This window comes from Phocoena sinus, chromosome 13 (genome assembly GCF_008692025.1).
Source record: "Phocoena sinus isolate mPhoSin1 chromosome 13, mPhoSin1.pri, whole genome shotgun sequence".
Classification (NCBI taxonomy): Eukaryota; Metazoa; Chordata; class Mammalia; order Artiodactyla; family Phocoenidae; genus Phocoena; species Phocoena sinus.
Window position 1 is genome coordinate 83,758,940 of NC_045775.1, and position 16,650 is coordinate 83,775,589.

At 41.5% G+C, this 16,650-nt stretch overlaps 1 protein-coding gene across 10 annotated transcripts in view; it reads right to left on the reverse strand.

Moving 5' to 3' along the window:
* Positions 1-16,650, reverse strand: part of AFF3 (AF4/FMR2 family member 3) — a 618,492-nt gene that overhangs the window by 304,062 nt on the left and 297,780 nt on the right. For all 10 annotated transcript variants that reach the window (XR_004352729.1, XM_032652346.1, XM_032652348.1 and 7 more), the window contains one exon: positions 2,410-2,457. Coding sequence is in view for 9 of the 10 variants with exons in the window: in XM_032652346.1 (XP_032508237.1) it covers positions 2,410-2,457 (48 nt within the window). In the remaining variant the exon portion in view is untranslated. The remainder of the gene's footprint in view (positions 1-2,409; positions 2,458-16,650) is intronic.

Genomic DNA, 16,650 nt, shown 5'->3' on the forward strand with positions numbered 1-16,650 from the left:
TGGGAAGTGTGGAGCTCAGAGCTCAGCTGTCTTCCGATGAAGGAAGCATCCCCCCTACCCTTGACCCTGCGCGTACACATAAATCAATTCTCTCACTGGTCCAGGCTTTTCCTCTTGTTCCACGCCTGATTCAAGGCAGGCAGGGGCGGCACCCGTGGTGTGATGGATTCGGGGTCAGTACTGTGGGAAGGTAGGAGAGTGGGGCCGGGGTGCCAGGCTCTCATCAGCTTTCTTAAGAAAAAAATAAATAACGCTTTAAACTCTTGACTAACAGCATTCAGTTTTTTGGGGTTTTTTTGCGGTACGCGGGCCTCTCACTGTTGCGGCCTCTCCCGTTGCGGAGCACAGGCTCTGGACGCGCAGACTCAGCGGCCATGGCTCACGGGCCCAGCCGCTCCGCGGCACGTGGAAGAGATCTTCCCGGACCGGGGCACAAACCCGTGTCCCCTGCAGTGGCAGGAGGACTCTCAACCACTGCGCCACCAGAGAAGCCCCAGCATTCAGTTTTATTTGAAGTGAATTTTGCACTGTCTATAAGGCAGGGTTCCCCATACCACGGGCCACAGACTGGCACCGCTCCGTGGCTATTAGGAACCAGGTCACACAGCAGGAGGTGAGCTGCGGGTGAGCCAACGAAGCTTGATCTGTATCTACAGCCGCTCCCCATCGCTCGCGTTACCGCCTGAGCCCCGCCTCCTGTCAGCATCACGGTGAGCTGTATACTTATTTCATTATATATCACTATGTAATAATAATAGAAATAAAGGGCACGATAAATGTAATGCGCTTGAATCGTCCCGAAACCTTCTCCCCCCCCCCCCACCCCCCCCCCCCCCCCCGGTCCGTGAAAAAACTGTCTTCCATGAAACCGGTCCCTGGTGCCGAAAAGGTTGTGGACTGCTTCTCTAAAATATATCGTTATGGTATGAGAAACACTCAAGCTCTTTATAAACTTCAAGCCCTGCTTAGAATATAGGACAGAAAGGTCAAACAACAGAGTTCTTCCATATCCTCAGAAAAGATAAGAAAGGATGAGAAGGGGTAGGATTTTTTAAACATAAACAGAGAAACCAAAGAGGGGATTGGTGTGTTGTGGTATTATCATTTTGCAGATATAAACACCATAACCAATCAAAGGAAGATGGCTTGAACACTGAATATTGGGACCCCAAACATGAAAGTATGTTAAAAGAGAAAAATAGGAAAAGTACATCTGCATTTTACACTATCTGTGTTTAACCTGAAACAAGGCCCCAAGATAGAGATAATTTAGATGTAAAATACAACACGTATTTTATTCAACGTATAATTAAATGCCAGAAATGAAGCTACCACACTTTGACAACTGCTTTCTATATAAATCTCTCCCAGAAAAACAAAAATCATTATGAATTCATCAAATCAAACTTCAATGAGTTATTTTACTCAATTCGAGAGTGAAAAAATTTATTTATGAAATAATGCTTTCCAGGAAGAAATAAAAATCCTACCGCTGAAAACAATTTGATGGTTAATGTAAAATTTTAAACCACATAACCATATTACTGTAATTCACTAGCCATTCAAGGAAAAGTGTGTAGGATGCCCAAAAGTTACAAACATATTAAAATAAAGTTTTTCTTTTTCTTTATAGAGAATTGCCACACCATCTGGTCTGATCTGCCTTGGTGTTTTGCCCAGTGTAATATCAGCTTTCTGAGAGCTATAAATTATTAGGTTATTCCGATGAAAAATATGATTGAAGACAAAATATAGGTTGAAGAGGACATCCTGATTATAAGCTTGAGTGCTCAGGAGGACACTAATAGGGCAGAACAGCCCAGCCTAAGTGCATCTGCGCGTGAAACTAGTTCACAGAGGCTGTGCACGTGAGATGATGATGATGAAAAGGACAGGCTTACAGAGAGTAACAGGCAAAAATAATAACACGCACAACAATACAGAAGTAAATTTTCAACACTGAGCATCACCTCCTTGTCAGAGTGCTTCTGATTCTAATTAAGTTTGGGAGAAAAATAACCAGGCAACCCCTGCCTGACTGGAAAGCACAGACTATTGAAAGATGCTTTTAAATAGTAGGGTGATAAATGGGGGCATCCAAATGTGAACACAATCATAGTTTTCATCTCAACTCTGTTGCTCTGTCTTCCAGCTGATCCCTTTAATACAGTGTCACCTCAGCCTGTGCAAAGGGACCAGATTAAGGTGTAGCTCCTAGGTTTCTAAAAGAAGCTTTAGAAGTTGTTTTGTAAAGTACTGTTATTTAGGCAACTTAGGTGATTACCCTCAGAAAGGGTAAAGATCAGACAATACATGAACAATGGGCTCACTTTGACACTGCAGCTGCACCTCCTTCTATTTGGAATCTATGTCAACCAGTTGGTAAGATTTGTAAAAGAATATCCTTACCCGAATTATTTCTTCAACACAGCTGTTGGTTTCTCCAGATCTACTCTCCTGCAAGCAAAGGGAAGAAACATTAAGCCAGATGGAACAGACTTATGGTTACAGAGAAGAAATGACCCATAAGCCTCCAAATTTAATAGGGTTTGGACAGGGGGCCTTGCCTAAAGTAGGACTTACAGATGAGCTCCCTTCCTTAATTGGGACAACTCCAATCAAGGCTGTGACCATCCTCCCTTCCCCACTGCTGCACCGTGGACAGGGCGGCCGGGAGCATCGCACACGCCCCAGAGTTGCAGCGCTGGGCCCTCCAACCACGTCAACTCTAAGCAGGGAAGGCTCCTAGGAGTACAGCACATGACTGGCAGGTATGAGTTCCGTTCACCTTGGGTTCCATCAAAGTGTGGAAGCAAATGTGGCCTACACCACAAAGATGGATCCGGTCCACCCACCAAATACATGCAATGGTCCTGCCGAATACAAGTGAAACTCTTGGTAGTTCTACCATCCTCAGAGCCTAGATTTACTGGGTGATGGGCCAAAACCCAAAAGACCAAAAGGAGACACATTCTCCCAGCACTCTCAGGGTAGGCTGGGTGTCACACTCCAGAGCCACTGGTTCTGTAACCCACACTGCCCTGTGCTGGGGAGATGGTATAGGCTCCGAGGAACGGTGGCTTCAGGTCACAGCCAACTCTGGGGACCATTTTCAGTTTCAGAGATGCTGTGTGGTTACTGCTGGTAACGTACTCCCAGAGCACAGGAGGTAGCTTTGTGGGGACGTGAAAGCAGCATTTGCTGGTACAAGTGCCTACTGTGGTCTCAGCAAAATACTTCCCTGGCCTTTTAATTCAATGACATTGACCACAACTCAGCATGACCTCCCAGCATGAGGCTTTCTTTGCCATGTCTTCCCCAAGCCCACTCTGCTTTCCTTCCCCCTCACGGTTCTCTCTCCCCCAGGAATGCTGGTCTGTACCTTCCTGGTTTTCCTGGTTCATTCCAAGTCCTCCTTCAGAGGCAGGTCAACCATGACTTTCTCAGAGCATCCCTAGCCCTGGAATACTCATCCACGCAGCATTTACTCTTTCTTCAGCACACTCACCACAACTGCAGTTCACAGATGGACTTTGGAATGATATCTCCTCCCTCTAGGACAGACACTCCACCCACTCAGGGGCTCTGTGTCTTTCAGTGTGGATATCTGCCAGGGGGCGGCATAGGAAGGAATGAATGAATCTACCTCCTGCCCTTCCCAGGAGTGCGAGCGCTATCACCACCAGCTCCAGGACTTCTCAGTATTACAAAGGTGCTACCAGAAAGTGTACTTTCACACTCCCAGACCCCTGTGTGTGTCCCCCACCCACTCTTCCTGATAGTAGAGCATTCCATCAGAAATATTCCACCCTTCACACTGGGTAAGAGGCCAAGGTGAATGCAAGTGTGTGAGGCTTGAAAAGCTCCCACAAGTAATTGAGATTTTTCCCACCCAGAAATAGAAGGTTTGTCCAAGGCTTCCAACTGAGGCTCAGAGAGTTTACATGACTCGCCCCAGGCCACAGAACAGCAAGTCTGGACCAGGAAACAGGACTCATCCTCAGCCATGTACATTTTCTCTTCCAGAAGCTTTCCCCAGTCCCAAAGGCTGTACTTCAAATATATGCATCTCCTCAGCAAACCTAAGCTCATCTGTTTGTCAAATTACCAGAGTTTCTATGATGTTTATAGAGTCTGGAAATGGTAAAACACACATAACATAATCTTTACTATTTCAACCATTTTAAAGTGTATAATTTCCTGGCCTTAAATACATTCACAATGTCACCACTACCTAGTTCAGCAACGTTTTCATCACCCTGAATGGAGACCCCACGCCTCTTAAGCAGGAAGTCGCCATTCCTCCCTCTCCCCAGCTCCTGGTAACCACTAATCTACTTTCTGTTACTACGGATTTTTCTATTCTACATATAAATGAATCATATAACACATGGCCTTTTGTGCCTGGCCGGTTTCACTTAGGATAATGTTTTCAAGGTTCATCCATGTTGTAACCTATGTCTACTTTATTCCTTTTTGTGGCTGAGTAACATTCTATTGTCTGGACAAGACCAGGTTTTGTTTATCCAGTTGATGGACATTTTGGTTTTTCCACTTTGGCCGTTGTGATAGCACTTCTATAAACACCTGTACACAAGTTTTTGTTTGAATACCCACGTCTTTTGGGTACAGAACTACAAGTTGACTTGGTGGGTCATATGGCAATTCTATGCTTAGCTTTTTGAGGAGCTGCCAAATTGTTTTCCGTACTGGCTGTACCGCTTGATATTCCTACTAGCAATGTATGAAGGTTCTACTTTCTCCACATCTTAACCAACACTTGTTATTTTCTGGTTTTGTTGTGTTTTGTATAATAAGCACCCTAATGGGTGTACGATGGTATTGCGTTGAGACTTGAATCTGCATCTTCCTAAGGACTAAGGATGTCGAGCATCTTTTCATGTGCATTTTGGCCATTTGTGTATCTTCTCTGGAGAAATGTATTTTGCCCACTTTTAAATTGGGTTTGTTAACTTTTTATTGTTTTGTTTTAAGAGTTCTTTATATATCTTGGATACTAGGACCTTATCAGATACACGATTTGCACACAGTTTTACCCATTCTTTGGAATGTATTCTCACCCTCTTGATAGTGTTCATGGACGCACAACATTTTTAATTTGATGAAGTCCAATTTACCTATTTTTCTCTTTATTGCTTTGCTTTTGGTGTCGCGTCTAAGAGGTCATTGCCAAATCCAAGGTTATAAAGATGTACCCATGTGTTCTTTTAAGAGTTTGGGTTTTTATATTTAGGACTTTAATCCAACAGTGTGAGAACTTTTAGGTGAAGTTTATTTCCTTATGGATTATTTGATGTTTTCGTTAAAACAGGAACATTATCTTTGTATAAATTACCCCTTTCTAGTCTCATCATTAAAAAAATCAATAATGAAATGTGCAAAGCACAACTACTGTTGCTAACAGTGCGTGAACATAACATATATGTCTATCCTTATAAAACAAGAAAAACAGTGTTAAATATCGTGATAAGATTAGAAGACCCAAAGCTTTTTACTAATATTTCATTCCTCTTTCCTATATTCATCCCTTCTCCTGTTTTCCCAAAAGTTCCAGTTTGGCAACATACATCTAATACACCCCCAACTTCTGTTCCCAATGCCTTATCCCGGGACTGCTCTGGAAATTTCACCGTTCTGCTACTCCAATCAAATTAGATCAGAGAGCTCTTTTTGGAACCAGCCCAAACCCTGTTTCCTTTCCAGGGCAGCCAGAGGCAACCATCACAAAGGCTATGTGGTGAAGCCTCAGCCAGGCCAGGGCTCAATGGTCCTTTGAACTGACCTCCTTCAGAGCTCAGGTGGGAATCAGTGGTCGAATTGGAAAACGAATCTTCAAACCCACAACCATTTCTCTTACCCTACTTCCAAATCCCAACCCTTTCCTACCATGTAATATACTGGGAGAGCAAATGCTAAATTCTCAATGTACTTTTTATTTTCCACCTTAAAACAACCAATCAAGGAAAACTTGACTTCATGCTCTCCTGGTGGACTCACCCAGGTACACAACTTACTACAAAGACTCTTGATATGTTTCGTTCCTTGAAACTAAGCTTCCCCTGAATACCACACTATAATTTCATTTTAAATGATTTATATCAATGACAGGTGGCCCTTAGTATCTCTCCCCATAATCCTATAAATTTCCACTACCCTACTCTGAAGAGGGAACACACTGAGAGAGGAACAGAATATAAAAGCCCTGCTAAATATTTCCCTCGTCAATGTAGATGAAATATGCAGAATTATTACACTGGGTCATCTCGATGGCAACTCCAACCGTGAACTTTGATGGTCTGGCCAGACATCAGGTCATTCCCTCCTGGGAAGGTCCCTTGCCCAGCTGAGCAGGTGCAGAACTGAGGCCAGGACAAAAGACTTCCTACAAAAGTCTCAGGGAGTCCTGGCTTTAAATTACAGAGTGGAGGAGCTTTGGCAGAGGAAAATCTTGGCCCTCGTCTGGAACATTTCTGACTCCTGGGGCCACCTGGGGAAGGGTACCACGTTGGGGTTGAATTTCCCAGGCCCCATTTAGATTGGAGTGGATCCATGAGGCATAATATTACAGAAAGGTTGAAATGGAAGGAATCTTACAGCTCAGATGGAGAAACTGTGGCCCAGTGAAGTGAAGATTCTTGCCCAAAATCATGTTTGGCAGCAAAGGACAGTCAAGGTAGAACCCACACACATTTCTTCAACACCACTGCAGTCAGTTTTCTACTATCTAATGCTATTTCTCCAAGCTCAACCTTTAGAACTGGCTCTACTTGAGGTCACTCTCGTGCTTAAAGTATGGAAATAGAAGAATCTGGATAGTGTTTGGATAAATTTCCTCCTTCATTCCCATGCTGCAAATTATCCAATGCTTAGTCACTGTGGATCGTACTCATTAACCTCAAACATCACACGCATAGACCAAAAGGGTTAAGGCAGGAGAGGAAATGGAGAGAAAGGGTTAATACTAACCATCTCTTCTGTGATGCTGACAAATTAAAGACAAGGATTTGTGTCCTCAGAAACTGGAGGGCAGAATTCTATCTCTTCTTTTCCGAATCCACAAAGGTGGGGTGGGGGGGAGATGGGTAGGTAGGGTTGGGATGGGCAGGGTGTGAGGGTCGGGGAGGCTGCAGGGCCTTTCACCTTCTTTCTTTCTCAAAATCCTTCTCAAATCTGGTTTCAGCTGCAGTTGTGCACTTTGATTATATTTACATTTTTAAAACTTTCAGTGTTTATGAACAAGATTAAAACATGCATGTAATTTACATCTCCAAATCTGTGTTTATATTTTTCCACAATAAAGTCATTGCTTTCCTTGGAAAGGTACCCACTGAGGAGGGCTGTGCAACACCAATTTTAATTACTCTGCCTTTTGTGAGGGTTCGTAGCTGTTGCTTCACGCTGGGTTGCTGAGCTGTTGCTCTGTATTTACTCCGACTTTGATGAACCCACCCCCTTTGCCTATCATTACATTTTGAAATCTGTCATAACAGCCTCACCTCATTGAACCTCCAACTAAACTTCAATTAAAAGCGAGCAACCCCAGCTGATTCTCCTTCTCTACAAGCCTTGTCGATCACGTTCCTTTTTCCATGGAACTGCTTTCCTCAAATCTTACCACTTAAAAATACACACCACACGCCCTGCCAGTGCAGTGTGAGGAACGGAGCTGTGGGTAAGTACAGCTCAAGAAATAGCCAGGAGCATCCTACCACTGAGAACCTAAGCCCCTAATTACCATGCCATGCACACAGCGCTGGAAGAAGCAAGCCAAGCTTAAGGAGAAAAGGCTCAATCCAATCAGTGGGAAATGTCATTTCACTATGGAGGAGATGAAGCTGCACATACCCTATTTTCAAAACTAGTTTAACTCTTTATCAGACACATTGAAGGCGGAACCTTCATTCTAAAATAATACTGTTTTAAAGTCACAGTACCCTCGTCTGTCTGCAAGCACTCGAAAGGTTCCTCAAACATTTAGACATTGTTTATCACACGCACACTCTTGAATACTTCTACAGAAATATTTTTAAATAAGTCTTACTATTTTTGATATAGAGAAAAATTGAGGTACAAAGAAATCAGGTGTCCCATCAGTGCCACCAAAGCACTGGGCGAGGATCTAAGCTTGAATCCAGGGATTATCGCAAGTCTATGTGAAGCTCCATCCACTGACTGTGGCACCAGCCTCACCTGAGGACAGGGTCACCTGAGGTCAGGAGAGTGTCAGCCAGTTCTCTCTTCAGCAAGTCTTATGCCCACCTAACTCTTCCCCCTTCTTTTCTTTTCTTTCTTTCTTCCATTTTTTTTTTTTAACAAGTGCTATTTTTTTTTAGGAATGATCATGCCTGCATGGCTTTTTTTTTGTTGTTGTTTTTTGCACCACAGTCACCGGCATGTGGGATCTTAGTTCCCCAACCAGGGATTGAACCAGTGCCCCCTGCATTGGAAGTGCAGAGTCTTAACCCTTGGACTGCCAGGGAAGTCCCCACTTCCCCTTTTGAGGCTACACTCTGCTCCTGATCGCCAGAGCTGGAGACTGGTCTCAGCCCTCCTGGGTCCCCACTCCTGATCTCCCCAGTGTGCTCAGCCAATTGGTTCACCTGTTGCTCTGCTGCTCACATCCAGTTTTATCCCTCAGAATTTCTGTCACCACCGCTTAGATGTTTATACACTGAGAAAAAAAAAAAGAATAATAAAAAAGGAAAGGTGTATAAATGTATATCATAGGGCTTCCCTGGTGGCGCAGTGGTTGAGAGTCCGCCTGCCGATGCAGGGGATGCGGGTTCGTGCCCCGGTCCAGGAGGATCCCACATGCCGCGGAGCGGATGGGCCCGTAAGCCATGGCCACTGAGCCTGCGCATCTGGAGCCTGTGCTCTGCAACAGGAGAGGCCACAATAGTGAGAGGCCCGTGTACCGCAAAAAAAAAAAGTATATCATAAGAATGCAAACATAATGACAGCAAATAGTGGTGATATTATTTTCAACTAAAGAACAGTTCATAGCAAAAAAAAAAAAATGAATTGGAGAGTACAACACAGAATGAGGAAAAAATAGGGCATTAATAGAGCATCAAAATAAGGTATGCTAAGAAAAAAGAAAAAAATAGAATTATTATGGTTGGACATCTTTAGCCCAGCCCTATTTTTCCTAAGAGACAAAGGATACCAAAACAGGATCCCAAATATATAAGAGAGATAGAGAACTTGAAAATAAAATTAAATGAGGACAAACTGAAAGATATAATGAACTTAGACTATTATGAGGAAACCCCAAGTTTTCAAGCACACATGAAATAGTTACTGAAGTGGTTATATACTGAGCTACAAAAGAGCTTCAAAAAATTCCAAAAAGCAGTTGTTTTATAGCCCAGACTCTTTAGCTACAAGTTATCAAAACACTTAAGCAATGAATTAAAACAGGGTAGACATTAAAATCTCCTAGAACTCTTGGAATAAAATAAAATCACTATAAAAATCAACTATAAATAACTCTTCATATTTACAGGAAAATAATATAAAAATACTGCAAAACAAAATTATGGGATGCTCCCAAAGATATTCTTAGAGGTAAATTCATACACTAAAAACTTTCATTATTTTTTTTTAAAAAAAACCAATGTGCTAAGCAATTGAAAATTTAAAATCAAAGAGGCATAGCAGAAAAAGAAAATAACAAAGAGAGAAAACCAATGAAATATTTATAAAGCAAAAAGTCAGAATTTATAAAGCCAAAATATAATTTCTTAGAAACAAAAATAAAACATATTACCCAAAACAATAATGGAAAGTCACTTAAAAATCTGTTCAATAAAAAGAAAGCTCGGGCTTCCCTGGTGGCGCAGTGGTTGAGAGTCTGCCTGCTGATGCAGGGGACATGGGTTCGTGCCCCGGTCCGGGAAGATCCCACATGCCTCTGAGCGGCTGGGCCCGTGAGCCATGGCCGCTGAGCCTGTGCGTCTGGAGCCTGTGCTCTGCAACGGGAGAGGCCACAGCGGTGAGAGGCCCGCGTACGGCAAAAAAAAAAAAAAAAAAAAAAAAAAGAAAGCTCAAATAAACATAAAATAATTTGATATATGAAGGGGATAAAACATATGAAAGCACTTATAATCATAAGAAAGTATTGAGGTTAACATTAATATAGAACACAATACTAATAAATGAAAATTTTTGATGAACTTGGCAACTTTCTGGAAAAAACTGACATAAGACATAAAGAAAATGAAATTAGGCCTATAAATCTGAGAATGAAGGTTAAATTAAAAATTATCTTCAAATAAGGATTTAAGCCGAATAGTTTTACAGTGAAGTATTTCAAACTTACAAGGAAGAACTAATTCCCACATATTTTCTCTTCCAGAGTAGAAGGTAATGGGAAGCTATATGATTTATTTTATTAAATTAATATAAAAACCTCACATAAGAGACTAAATCAATCTCCTTATGAAAATAAATGTAAAATCCTCAAAAGATTATTAGTAAATATGATTCAATAAAATGTTATAAGAATTAGTGGGAACTTAGTGGGATCTATCCCAGGAATGCAAAAATCGTTTAATATTTAATATTAGGGCCTCTTTGAAGTATTGTATCACTAGGGAAATTACGTAAAACTGTGATCATCTCAGTGTTTTTTTGATCTCAGATTTTTTTGATCACATACCTAGAAAAATCCAAAAGACTCCACTGTTACTGTTATTAAAAAGGGAGATTTAAAAAGTGGTTGGCTATGAACAGTCAAAGCTCAATAGCTCTTCTGTGCAGCAGCAATAAACACTAAAAATATGAAAAAAATCCCACCCATAATATCAAGAAAAATAAATGAGGAATAACATTAACAAGACATGTTCAAGACCTATAAGAAAAATCTTCAGAATTCTAGTGAAAGATACCAAACAATGCCTGAAAGGGACAGAGCCAGGCTTCACAAATACCTTCCAACTCTAATATAGAATGCAAAGTCAAATAAATGTATCAAGAGGAAAAAACTGCAAAGTATATTAAAAAAAATTGAGGTGAATGTCATGTAACAGAAAACCAACCATTTTTAAAGTGTACAATTTAGTGGCATTTAGTACATTCACAGTGTTGTGAGTCATAATCACCTCTATCTAGTTCCAAAACACTTCCATCATCCCAAAGTAAAACACTGTACCCATTAAGCGGTTTCTCCCCACTCCCCTTCACATTAACTTTATAATTTTACTCTAGTAATAAATACCATACTGAAATGAAAAGAAAAAAATGAGAAAAATGTTAATGAGTATCATTTACTTGTATTAGTAGATTGTACAGTGGATATGGTATTTCTCATTTATGACCACTTCCTAGCGGAGTACTGGTACAACATAGTAAGCGCTTGAAGATGTTTGTTGAATGAATAGTAAATGGCCAATATACTAAAAAAAAATTAAAAGACTATTTAAAAAATTAAAGTCTTACACTTGAATACGGCTGGTCGAACAAATGTCTTTGCTTTATCAAAATAAATTACCAGAGTTATCTTAAAAACAAATTCTTAAAATATCAACATTTATTTACTCCACTGAAGTTAAGCACATACCCATTAACACAGAAACCATTAGAAAATCATTTGGCTTCCCTAATCTGCACATTGGTGTTTGTAAATTAGGGAACAGGTATTAGCCTTCTATCAAGAGGCAATATTGTTAAAGAGTTAGTAATCGATTTTTTGTCAGATTCCTAGCCATAGGACAAGATCATTTAATCATGTTATTATTTTTAGAATGAAAATTAGTGATCTCAATCAGAGCTTCCTAGTTAAAAGTACACTTGGTTTTCAGAAAGTTAAGTGGTCTGTCAATGCACTGACCTTGTCAAACATCTATTGATGGCATAAAGAGATTAACACCAGAGACAGTGTTTTTACATCCTGAGCACTAATTGATATTGAGTGCTTTTCCAGGGGGTCATGTCTCAATTAGAGTACCCAGTGCTGTATACCAGGGCCACCTTCCACACTGTCCTGTCAAAGCTGGGTACAGAATCCACATAACAGGAACAACAAACATGCACATACCACTTGTAGTCTGAAATTGACAAGAACACTTCAAGATTCCCGTGTTCTTTACTCTGTGTTCTCTCATCTGAAACTGCGGCCATTGCTTTTAACACAGGCTCAGGCAAGAGTGACAATGCTGAAGTTACTTAACCCTCACATGTCAGGCAGACTTCAGGGAGACTTCTAAAATGTACCATTTCCTTTTTAAAAATTTCCTGAATCTCATCCTGCAGCCCACCTACATATCGCTGACCCTTGAATAACAAGGGTTTGGACCACTTACATGTCCGTTTTTTCCAACAAATATAGTACCTGTATTTTCATTTTACAGACCTTTAAGTTAACTAAGTATGGGGGAAAGTTTGTGTTCAATTAGAGATCAGCGTATGTGAATCAAAAGAACTAGGATCTGAGTCTTGATTCTATCTAAACTGTTCCCTGCCCTTGGGTGAGTCATTTATCAATTCATTTGTTTTTGACGCAGAGATGGCAGTATGTGGAGTTTTGACTGTTCAAGGGTCAACCTAATCTAATAACACATAATATGTTATTTGTAGGTAGCAGAAGGCTTATTGATAGGGCATCCCTATAGTATATCCTTTTTTTCCCCCTTAAATGATAGAGCGAAATGTACAAGAAAAACACATTTGATTATTATTTATAGTCAGAACATGGTTTTCTTTTCTAATCATGAAATTCTGAACACAAAAACTTGTAAGATGGAGAGAATAATCCAATGGGCCTGAAGAAATTAACCAATTAAAGGTACTTAGGGCTGCTCTGATTTATGTCCCACAGTAAGACAGAAAATGAGTTCTCTTTTAGCCATGATTTGAAATGACTATTGGAAATGGCAAAAGTGGGGCTACATATTGGACAATATTCTATTTGGCACGTTCTATTATTTTTATTTTGCTAAAAGAAAGAAAGCAGCAATTCACAAGTAACCCTTAATATGTTATGTCCTTCATGAGTCTTTCTCCCCATTATCATTTCACCTTTTCAAAAAGGTCTCAGGTCGTCTGGCCCCCAGAATATAGTTCATTCTGTGTATGCCTGACATCAACTGTTTCTATGTATGCTCTAGTAGGAGATATGCTATAAATACATGCTGAATAAAGAAATCCAGCTGAAATCAGCTGGGGTGCAGGGCAGAAGGATCACCTGAGAGGTGGGAGCAGGTAGCATTGGAAAACATGAGAAATTGGTACGCATTTTGATTGGCTGGTGAGGTTTTTTTTTTTTTTTTTTTTGCGGTACGCGGACCTCTCACCGCCGCGGCCTCTCCCGTTGCGGAGCACAGGCTCCGGACGCGCAGGCCCAGAGGCCATGGCTCACGGGCCCAGCCGCTCCGCGGCATGTGGGATCCTCCCGGACCGGGGCACGAACCCGCGTCCCCCGCATCAGCAGGCGGACTCTCAACCACTGCGCCACCAGGGAAGCCCGGCTGGTGAGTTTTTAATACTGGAAGTTTCATATTTTAAAATAAATCTATCTACAACGCCATACTTAAAGATTTTCTTTTTTCCTTTTTTTAATTTGTACACATTTACAGCATTCTCATTCTTGAGTCTGCTGGTGTAGCTCTACTGTTAGTCTTGGAAGACCTTTGCAGTCTATTGGGAGGAAAGCTGTCATAATGGATTCTATCTTCTACCTCCCATTGCCATAAAATGCTCAGTTGTTTCAAAACCTGTATGTGTGTCATGGTGTAAAGCAGAGTGAGTCCACTGGCCTGTGGAACCAGGGTACTTGGGGCCGAACAGGGATATGAATCCACACATTTTCCCTTTCCTCTATCAGGGTAGGTCTCAGAAGGCCCCTGGGAGTGTTGGCTGACCCTTGGATTTCCATGTAAAACATCACCAGACAAAGCCATCGTCTGGTAACTTGCTGGGCCACCCAGGAAGAGAAGAGACATATCAGCTCCTGTGTCCCTACTACAGAGGGGGCTGAGCTGCTTTCTATCCCTACTCCAAGGCCTCTGAGGGGCCCAATGAGAAGACAACCTCTCTATGTCTTCATTCCCTCACTAGATCACAAAACCCCTTGCCGTTATAAGCCAAAGGGAGAAAAACAAAATCTTTACAAAGCAAAAAGTTTAATAATAAACATCCCATTTTAACTATGCTGCAATTATTATGGCAAGATCCCATCTGCACAGAATGCAGGCATCCCCTCTTCAATGCCACCTAGCACCATGTGTAAGACCTTCCAAGTACAAAGAAGAGCTGGAAGGCTTCCCTGGTGGCACAGTGGTCAAGAATCCACCTACCAATGCAGGGGACATGGGTTCAGGCCCTGGTCCGGGAAGATCCCACATGCCACGGAGTAACTAAGCCCGTGTGACACAACTACTGAGCCTGCACTGTAGAGCCCACAAGCCACAATTACTGAGTCCACGTGCCACAACTACTGAAGCCCGTGCTCCGCAACAAGAGAAGCCACCACAATGAGAAGCCCACACACTGCAATGAAGAGCAGCCCAAACTCACCGCAACTAGAGAAAGCCCGCACGCAGCAACGAAGACCCAACACAGCCAAAAATAAATTAATGAATGAATTAAAAAAAAAAAAGTAAAGGTTGGTGACCACTGGGGTAGATGGTGGGGTGAGAAATGGTACAACATGAGCGATGACAGAAGAAGGCATGACTCGACTTCTACCGTGCTTCTGACTTCACACCAAGAACCATCCTCAAAGTCAGGAGTAGATAGATTAAGAGGGTTTCACACCCTGGTTAGGTGGAAACACTAAGAGAATGCTAAAAGCATTTTATGTTACTTTACGTGGCAGCCCCAGAAAAAAAAAACGCACTAAGAGCACTGAAGGAAATTACATCAGGAAAAGGCTAAAGCTCTAGCTCTTCCTAAGGTAGGATCCCCAAACTACAGACTTAGGTTTGCCCAAGGTTCCAACAGTCACGCCAGAGGCTGTACGGTGCAGTATCCAGAGACATGGACTTTTGAAAATCCAGTTCTGCTTTTGTCATATGTGTCCCCCAGGAGAAGTTAGCTAACTTCTGTAGACATCATCTTTCTCATCCATAAAACAGGATAATGATAGTACCTAATAAATGTGAGGACGAAATGAGGCAACGTGTAAGAGGCGTTCAGGAGGGTGCCTTCCACATGACAGCTGATCAGTAAATAGGCACAATGATTTTATTTTAGAGTTACATAGAGAATATTTTAGTACTTAGAAAAGAAAGCAATGATTACTAGGGTCCAGCATGAGTTCCCAAAGACCAGATGATCAGATGATGTTCTGTCTCCAATTTCCTCTGGTCTTTTCTTTTTTTTGGCCGCACTGCATGGCATGCAGGATCTTAGTTCCCTGATGAGGGATCAAACCCCCAGCCCCTGCCATGAAGTCTTAACCACTGGACCAACAGGGAAGTCCCTCCTCTGGTCACATAATGTATGGGGATTTCTGTAAGGTATCTGTCAAGGACTTATAAGATCTCCCAGTAGGTGATCTGGAAATGTATGAATCTGTTGTTAATATGGTTAGATGGATGGGTAGCTAACTCTGAATAGTTATATCTAAGGGTAAGTATTATTCAATAAGTACTTATTGAGCTTACTGTATGCCCAGCATATTCTAGATGCTAGGGATTCACAACTGAATATAACAGACAAAAATTCCTGCCCTTGTGGAGTTTAGATTCTACTGAAAGGAGGCAGTTAAATGATAATGAAATAAATCATACAGTATCCTAGAAGGTAAAATGTTAAGGGGAGAAACTCGAACAGAGCAAGGGGACTGGGAGTGTGGGATGGAGCATTATGTGTGAAATCCGTTCATCTCATGGGCATGCTATCTCTGCAACCAACAGAGAGTTTAAGGCCTGGGCTGGGTTAGCACCCTCCCCAACCTCCCTCTCTATCATTATACCTGCAGCACTTTTTCCTTCCACTATGAGAACCTCATTACTCTTAGTAATACTTGTGTGTTTAGCGTTTCCCTTTGTTGCTGAGCTGAAAGCTCCTGGAGTCTAGAAAAGGATGACAAGACTGACGAAGCATCAGAGCACTTGAGGAAGAGTTGAAGAAAGTGGAGATACAGTGTCATGGGAAGGAGAAGAGTGGAATGGGCCACGCTGGACATCTGCCATATTTCAAGGCCATTGTCATGGAAAAGGGTTTAAAGTAATTCTGGGTCACTCCAGACACTGGAGTTTGGACCAATGGGGTCAAGCAGAGGAGTCATTTTAGCGTTCTGAAAGTTCTTTTTCGAAGAACCATTCAAACAGAGAATGGGTATGATTAACTACATGTTCAATCAGAAAATAAGTGACTCTCTGAGTGGTAGTTAGTTATTAACTCACACTACTAAGTGTGAGATTCTTGCTAACTTTAAGACTATAATTTTGGGCATTGCCAACCAATTTTCAATTAATAAAATGTTGCAAGGTAAATTTTTTTTCACTTAAAAAATTTTATTGAAGTGTAGTTGATTTAAAATGTGTTAATTTCTGCTGTACAGCAAAGTGATTCGGTTATACACACACACACACACACACACACATATATATATATTCTTTTTCATATTCTCTTCCATTATGGTTTATCACAGGATATTGAATACAGTTTCCTGTGCTATACAGT